Below are 8,848 nucleotides of genomic sequence, written 5' to 3'. Positions count from 1 at the left end.
ATTTTTCATATGAAAGTTTGGAGAGAAGACAGAAAATCTTTGTAGGTGTGTTGTTAGTGAGGTGTGTGTGTGTGTGTGTGTGTGTGTGTGTGTGTGTGTGTGTGTGTCTCAACAGGTTACTGCAGCAGGTGAATAAAAGCTCCCTGTTTGTGTGTCAGACCTGCAGTACATGACACAGTACAGAGGTTACTCTCGTGTCTGTACGCTAAATATCAAGCCTGTTAGCTTAGCTTAGCATAAAGACTGGAAACAGAGAAACAAAGGTAACAACATAACCCTTCCAGCTCCTCATGAAGTCACTAATGAACACTTTATATTTGTTCCTGCTCATGTCTGCATTAACTATGAAGCTTTTGGACTGGAGGCGGGGAAACAACCCGTGTCAGCTTTCAAAAACCCAAATCTGTCGAACCAATCTCTTGTGTACGTGGTGTTAATGTGTGTTTCTGGTCAACAGTATAAGATCCTGAACGTGCCTCTGTCGTCCCACCTGGCTGCCAACCACTTCAACCAGCAGCAGGCGGAGCAGGAGGAGCGCATGAGGATGAAGAAACTCACGCTGGACATCAATGAGAGGCAGGAGCAGGAGGACTACCAGGGTACGATCACACAAGTTCACTCCGTCTGTCTAATGAAGCTCGTGTGAAGCTCGTGTGAAGCTCGTGTGAAGCAGAAGCTACGTTAGCGTAGCCCTGATGGATCCGAACTCCATTCATAAAAGAAGCATTTTTAAAAGTTTCCTATTTGTTGTCAAAGAATATCTTTCATCAGTTTGACAGAATACTCACGTCTGCTCGTTTCTCTGATGACACCAACTCTCTAACAAGAGATTTGTAAAAATGTTTTAAAACGGGATAAAAAGTCCGTTTATGGCGCTGACGGAGGCTGAAAGCGGAGACGACGCGGCGACAGACGACCTGACGAAACGTTCATTACACATAATGTGGATGCTGTGAGTCCACAGGAGGTGACATGTTCTACTGTTTCCCTGCGTGTGTTACAGAGATGATGCAGTCCCTCGCTCAGCGTCCGGCTCCGGCCAACACCAACCGGGAGCGCCGTCCTCGCTACCAGCACCCTAAAGGCGCTCCCAACGCCGACCTCATCTTCAAGACCGGAGGAAGGTGAGACGCGATCACTGAAGCGCCGGCCCGGCGCTCAAAAAACAAACCGCAGAATGTGTTGGATGGCGATGTGAGGGATTAGGGCTCATTATCTTATTACAGTATCTGCTGACGCCACCTCGCTGGTATCTCTTTGAACAGAGGGAAAAGTGCAAGAAATGAAAGGCATGAGCAGCGAGACAGAAAAGAGAGGCAAGACAGGAAAGACAAGCAGGAGAGACACCAGACGTGTGGCGGAGCAGGTTAGAGCGTGAACAGAGGAGTTCCTGTTTATATCTTCGGCTGCTAAAGAGTTGAAGTGAGATCTTTCTTTAAAAGCTCTGGAAATATTTGGAAATAAAGATTACTTGAAGTTTATACTTTGTTAACATCAACAGCACCTTGTGCGTCTTTCTTGCTTCTGTAAAGTGGAACGGCAACACGACATGAACTTCAGCACACGTGGCAGGTGAACTCTGACACCAAACGTCACTTTTATTTTGGAAAGAGGTTTTTAAATTGGGTATTAGTTTTATTTTAAATAGGAAGAACATGAAATTAAAGGTTGAGGACTGACGGGGGTTTAGGGACAGCAGAGGGTTCATTTGTGATTTGGCTTCAGTAACAGTAATAAACTTTTATAACAAGATTGTGTGTGTATCAAAGCTTGATAAATCTTCTGTGCCATAGAGCTCAAATGTTGTCCAAAAACTATTAAACACATCGATAAGCCACACTGTTGCACTGACATTCATTACCATGAACACACACACTGTAGTGTATTCTCCACACACACACACACACACACACCTGAGAATCTCAGAGCACCAATAGTCCCAAAAAATGCACTTTTGTTTTGTTTGTTTGATTAAAACTCCAGTGAGCAGCTGATGAAATGATACGTTTGTGTTTTTAAAGGTTGACGTCTCCTTGTGTCATTGTTCTTTGTCTTGTCACGGGTTGTGTTTAACACACTTCAACACGTCAGCAGCGTGTTTCAGAATCTGCTCATATCGCTGAAAAACAAAACCTGATTCTGAAGAAGATAAAAACCAAACGGCTTTTTGCATTTGAGACGATAATAAGCGTTATATATGCATCATACGCTGCAATATAGATGTTATAATGTTTATTATTATGTAATTACTTTAAACAATATGAAACCATCCTGCGAGGCGATCACACCAGCCACGCCACATCTGGCCAGGGGCGTAAAGCAGGGGGGGGGGGGGGGTCCATCTTTGAACTTGAGCTTAATTTTGATCTAAACTACACGTCTGTAATGTTTCACTGTCTCACAGAGGAGACACGGCCGGGGAAGATATGAAACAGTTTGTCGATGCTGTGCTCGCTCTTTAATATTTTAGCTTGTATTGGACCATGAATGCAAATCAATGAGCATATTCAAGTCCATTTCTAGTTTTATTTTATTTGTCACGTCTCACTCTGAGTCGGTCATCGGCCAAATTTATTGAAGGACAGAAACATCTGTTTAGTTGCTTCAGAACTTCACTGATTGTTTGATATTGGGGCAAGTTAAATCAGATTTTCCCATAAAAATGAAACATTTTGTAATTGGTATTTTTAACACATGTAATATGCATATAGAAAAGCTCCCTGATTAAAACATAGCATTATATAAAATACAAAAATCTGCATTCAAAAAAAAGAAAAGCAAACGGCTAAAAAAGGTTTTGAGCTTTTATTTTGATAGGGTATTGTAAGAAAATTGAAAAAGATAATTTGCTATCATGTACAAATGTAAACTATTCAACAAAAACAGGCAAAAAGATGTCTTTTTTATAAGACAAACATGTAATAAAAAAGAAACGAACATAAAGAGTGCACACGTTCTTCACATCAGCCTCACATTTCCATGATATATTTACTGTCACCATTTGTTCCACATATTCCAAAAGTATTAATTGGTATTTTTCAAATAAATATAAAATAAGGCAGGAAAAAGGATTTAAGGTATTTAATTGACTTTGTATGTAATAAACACAGGATACACAAATAACAGTTATTCCCCCTTTTTATTAACAGATTGAGAGCCACCAAACGTTTTATTGCCTCAAACATTTGGACTATTTTTTCTTTCTTTACATAAAAGATAACGATAATAAAATGTAAAACGATAAATATAAAATAAAATCATTGATTTGGAGATTCTGTACATCAATCCCATAAACATATATCCATATGTATGTCTATACTTTTCACTATATTATTTATACAGACTTTATAGTTTCAGCTCATTGTTTATCTGTCCGCACGACTTTACTGCCCCGGTTTCCTCTCAAAGCGTCGTTTTTAAAAGGAAATGCTGTTGAAAGTCGCTGCACTCGACCAGACAGACAGACAGACAGACAGACAGACAGACAGACAGACAGAGACAGACAGTCAGAGACAGACAGTCAGAGACAAACAGACAGAGACAGACAGTCAGAGACAGACAGAGACAGACAGACAGTCAGAGACAGACAGTCAGTCAGAGACAGACAGACAGTCAGAGACAGACAGTCAGAGACAAACAGAGACAGACAGACAGTCAGAGACAGACAGTCAGTCAGAGACAGACAAAGACAGTCAGAGGCAGACAGACAGTCAGAGACAAACAGAGACAGACAGACAGTCAGAGACAGACAAAGACAGTCAGAGGCAGACAGACAGACAGTCAGAGACAAACAGAGACAGACAGTCAGTCAGAGACAGACAAAGACAGTCAGAGACAGACAGTCAGTCAGAGACAGACAAAGACAGTCAGAGGCAGACAGACAGTCAGTCAGAGACAGACAAAGACAGTCAGAGACAGACAGACAGTCAGAGACAAACAGAGACAGACAGACAGTCAGAGACAGACAGTCAGTCAGAGACAGACAAAGACAGTCAGAGGCAGACAGACAGACAGTCAGAGACAGACAGAGACAGTCAGAGACACAGTCAAAGACAGACAGACAGACAGTCAGAGACAGACAGAAAGTCAGAGACAGAGACAGACAGAGACAGACAGAGACAGACAGACGGTCAGAGACAGACAGAGATAGACAGAAAGTCAGAGACAGACAGAAAGTCAGAGACAGACAGAGACAGACAGTAGACAGACAGACAGAGACAGACAGTCAGAGACAGTCAGAGACAGACAGAGACAGTCAGAGACAGACAGTCAGAGACAGACAGAGACAGTCAGAGACAGACAGTCAGAGACCGACAGAGACAGACAGAGACAGTCAGAGACAGACAGTCAGAGACACAGTCAGAGACAGACAGAGATAGTCAAAGACAGACAGACATAGACAGACAGACAGAGACAGACAGTCAGAGACAGACAGAGACAGTCAGAGACAGACAGTCAGAGACACAGTCAGAGACACAGTCAGAGACAGACAGAGATAGTCAAAGACAGACAGACAGAGACAGACAGTCAGAGACAGACAGAGACAGACAGTCAGAGACAGACAGACAGAGACAGACAGAGACAGACAGTCAGAGACAGACAGACAGTCAGAGACACAGTCAGAGACAGACAGAGACAGACAGAGACAGACAGTCAGATACAGACAGACAGTCAGAGACACAGTCAGAGACAGACGGACAGACAGAGACAGACAGAGACAGACAGACAGACAGTCAGAGACAGACGGACAGACAGAGACAGACAGAGACAAACAGACAGACAGTCAGACAGTACGGACAGTCAGAGACAGACCGACAGACAGTCACAGACAGCTCATTGTTTATCTGTCCGCACGACTTTACTGCCCCAGTTTCCTCTCAAAGCGTCGTTTTTAAAAGGAAACGCTGTTGAAAGTCGCTGCATTCGACCTGACAGACAGACAGACAGACAGACAGACAATCAGAGACGGACAGAGACAGACAATCAGAGACAGAAAAACAGATAGAGACAGACAGACAGAGACAGACAATCAGAGACGGACAGAGAGTCAGAGACATACAGAGAAAGACAGTCAGAGACAGACAGAGACAGACAGACAGAGACAAACAGTCAGAGACAGACAGACAGAGACAGACAGAGACAGACAGAGACAGACAGTCAGAGACAGAAAAACAGATAGAGACAGACAGACAGAGACAGACAGTCAGAGACAGAAAAACAGATAGAGACAGACAGACAGAGACAGACAGTCAGAGACAGACAGAGACAGACAGTCAGAGACAGACAGAGTCAGACAGAGACAGACAGAGACAAACAGTCAGAGACAGACAGACAGAGACAGACAGTCAGAGACAGACAGAGACAGACAGTCAGAGACAGACAGAGACGGACAGAGATTGACAGACAGTCAGAGACAGACATACAGAGGACAGACAGACAGTCAGAGACAGACTGTCAGAGACAGACAGAGACGGGCAGAGATTGACAGACAGTCAGAGACAGACAGTCAGAGACAGACAGTCAGAGACAGAGACAGAGACAGACAGACAGTCAGAGACAGACAGAGACAGACAGACAGAGACAGACAGTCAGAGACAGACAGAGACAGCCAGTCAGAGACAGACAGAGACAGACAGACAGAGACAGCCAGTCAGAGACAGACAGAGACAGACAGAGACAGACAGACAGAGACAGCCAGTCAGAGACAGACAGAGACAGACAGACAGAGACAGCCAGTCAGAGACAGACAGAGACAGACAGTCAGAGACAGACAGAGACAGACAGTCAGAGACAGACAGAGACAGACAGAGACAAACAGTCAGAGACAGACAGACCGACAGAGACAGACTGTCAGAGACAGACAGAGACAGACAGTCAGAGACAGACAGAGACGGACAGAGATTGACAGACAGTCAGAGACAGACAGACAGAGACAGACAGTCAGAGACAGACAGACAGTCAGAGACAGACAGTCAGAGACAGACAGACAGAGAAAGACAGAGACAGATATACAGTCAGAGACAGACAGAGACAGACAGTCAGAGACAGACAGAGACAGGCAGAGACAGACAGAGACAAACAGTCAGAGACAGACAGACAGAGACAGACAGTCAGAGACAGACAGAGACGGACAGAGATTGACAGACAGTCAGAGACAGACATACAGAGACAGACAGACAGTCAGAGACAGACAGAGACAGACAGAGATTGACAGACAGTCAGAGACAGACAGTCAGAGACACAGTCAGAGACAGACAGTCAGAGACAGAGACAGACAGACAGTCAGAGACAGACAGAGACAAACAGTCAGAGACAGACAGACAGAGACAGACAGTCAGAGACAGACAGAGACAGACAGTCAGAGACAGACAGAGACAGCCAGTCAGAGACAGACAGTCAGAGACAGACAGAGACAGACAGAGACAGACAGAGACAGACAGAGACAGCCAGTCAGAGACACAGTCAGAGACAGACAGAGACAAACAGTCAGAGACAGACAGACAGAGACAGCCAGTCAGAGACAGACAGTCAGAGACACAGTCAGAGACAGACAGACAGAGACAGACAGACAGAGACAGCCAGTCAGAGACAGACAGAGAGAGACAGACAGACATCACGTCTACAGTAAATGTCTGCCCTTTCCTCCAGGAGACGCTGATTGGAATCTGGGCCGGGCTGAACGAGCGAGAACGACAGAACGAATGAACAAGCGAGCGAGAGAGAAAGAGAAGATCGGAGCGGGAAACCGGTCGAAACAGGGAACGCCAGACGCCCCCCCCCCCCTCCCACCCCTGAAGCTGGGACAGACCAAAACTGAGGAGACTAAAACTGGGGAGCTGGGGGGGTCAGAAGTCAGGGAGCCGGACAGATCAGAACTACGAAACGAACACGTGAGCGGCCGACCGGATTGCGAGGCGGGACAGGAAGATGGGACGAAGGAAGGAACGCATCACCTCCCGCAGCCACACCACGTGGGGTGGGGGGGGGGACTCATAATTAGGAGTTAAAAACCTGCGAGTGGATAGAAAATGTACACGAGACTAGTAAAGTATATATGGATACTTTGTTCTGTTGTTGTTTTGGGAAAACTGCACGATGGCGTCGAGGCGGCGTGGAGACGAGACAGAGGGCGAGGGTTTAACACCGGCCGTGTGTGTTTGTAAACTGGTCGCCCAGAGACGCAGAGACAATGTTTTGTGCACGAATGACGTGTTTGAAATGCGGCCGATGGTGTGAGACTCTTGTTCTGGAGGCTAGTGTTGATTCAGTGGCAGGTCGCCGCCTCTCCGCCGATTTATGTCACCTACGTTTCGGCCGCGCTGAATAGTTCGGAGCTCTAAATCAACATTTATTCGTCGTGTTTAAACCGAGCAACGCAGGAAGTTGGGCGCTGGGCCTTGAAGGCGATTTTTGTTAGGTGTAAATTACAACTTCCGGGTCCGGGCAGAAGATAATTGCGAGCGCACGTGACATATTTATAACCGCTGAATGCCACAAACCAGCTGATCGCCGACGGACACAAAGTGCACAAACTCTTCTTCTTTTCCCAACTTCTATCCCGCTAGATGTTTGTTTTCCTCCACCATCAGGAGAATCTCAGTTAGTTCTGACTTTGACCGTGTGCCCGAGGGACTGTATGACCTGACACTTTATTCGTTGAGCCTGTTATAGACGTATAAATATACTCTGTATTCTGCTGCATGGGGCTGTTCTCACCAGCCCTTGTGTCATTTGTAGAAACGCTCTAATTTACTTTGTCTGTGTTTCACAACTATTGTTCTTTTCCTGCAAGAAGAGAGAAAAGGCACGGCCTTGTGTCTCGGCTTCACTGACGGATCGTCACAATAAACGTTGAAGACTCTCGGTGTTTGCAGCTCTCGGTGTTTGCAGCTCTCGGTGTTTGCAGCTCTCGGTGTTTGCAGCTCTCGGTGTTTGCCGCTCTGTAAATGAGGTCGTCGTCGTGTGTTTGTGGCATTTGCGTGTTTTGAGTGGGTGCGCCTGTTTGTCGACGTGTAATTACAAGGCGGCAAACTTAAGTATGTTCTCATTTCCTGCACGCTCGCTCCTCTGACCACAGCCTATGTGCAACATTTTGCTGAATTATCGGCCTGACGGGGGTCTCTGTGCAACATGCATGTTCCCTGTTCTTCACCTCTCAGGTGCCCATATGACACAGGATTTACTTGTTGTAATAATTCCTGCTGAACATACTAACATTAAAACAAAACCCCTAATTGCACTTTCAATGGAAGAGGGGACATTTGTTTTCATTCTGTGCAAATTATTTCATGTTTTTGGTATTTAAATCACAGATACTGTTGGACAAACGCAAACCAGGCCAGAGATGCACGAAGGCTCCATTAAGAGAAACAATAGTAAAGCAGAATGTCAGTCATCTACACACACACACACACACACACACACACACACACACACACACACACACACACACACACACACACACACACTTTCTCTCAGCGCAGCAGCACTCTCCAGGAAAGAAAGCGTCTGTGTTGAAGTCTTATGTAAGCGTCTGCAGCCCGTGCTTCTGTGCTGCTCGTATTCAACACAAGATGTCCAGTGTGAAATAAGAAGGTCAGAAAAACTCAACGAGAGAAATCAACAGTTTTCTTGTACAATATATAGTTTTAAATATCTGTTTTTAAAAACAAACAAAACTCCAGTACAGGCTGTTTATCTGGTGTCTACAAGGCTTCAACATGTTGGTGCAATGAGTCCCCGAGCTACACCATGGTATGAGTGCAGAAACAGATGCTCCCTGCCAGTGTTCTGTTAAAACAGCAGATCGACATTTTGGTAAACATGCTAGTCCCTCCCCTTCCAGTGG

The 8,848-nt window shown here is 45.4% G+C and overlaps 1 protein-coding gene across 3 annotated transcripts in view; it reads left to right on the top strand.

Moving 5' to 3' along the window:
* LOC115006027 (regulator of nonsense transcripts 2-like) overlaps positions 1–8,270 on the top strand; it is a 10,554-nt gene extending 2,284 nt beyond the window's left edge. For 2 of the 3 annotated variants that reach the window (XM_029428042.1, XM_029428040.1), the window contains exons 5-7: positions 458–599; positions 1,004–1,124; positions 6,649–8,270. In XM_029428042.1, the coding sequence (XP_029283902.1) occupies positions 458–599; positions 1,004–1,124; positions 6,649–6,658 (273 nt within the window). In that variant the 3' untranslated portion in view covers positions 6,659–8,270. The remainder of the gene's footprint in view (positions 1–457; positions 600–1,003; positions 1,125–6,648) is intronic. The other variant, XM_029428041.1, reaches the window with a different exon arrangement.
* The last annotated feature ends 578 nt before the right edge of the window (positions 8,271–8,848 follow it).

The sequence above is a fragment of the Cottoperca gobio genome, unplaced genomic scaffold (genome assembly GCF_900634415.1).
Source record: "Cottoperca gobio unplaced genomic scaffold, fCotGob3.1 fCotGob3_42arrow_ctg1, whole genome shotgun sequence".
NCBI lineage: Eukaryota > Metazoa > Chordata > Actinopteri > Perciformes > Bovichtidae > Cottoperca > Cottoperca gobio.
The sequence above is the reverse complement of the archived record's forward strand: the minus strand, read 5'-3'. Positions and strand labels throughout refer to the sequence as shown.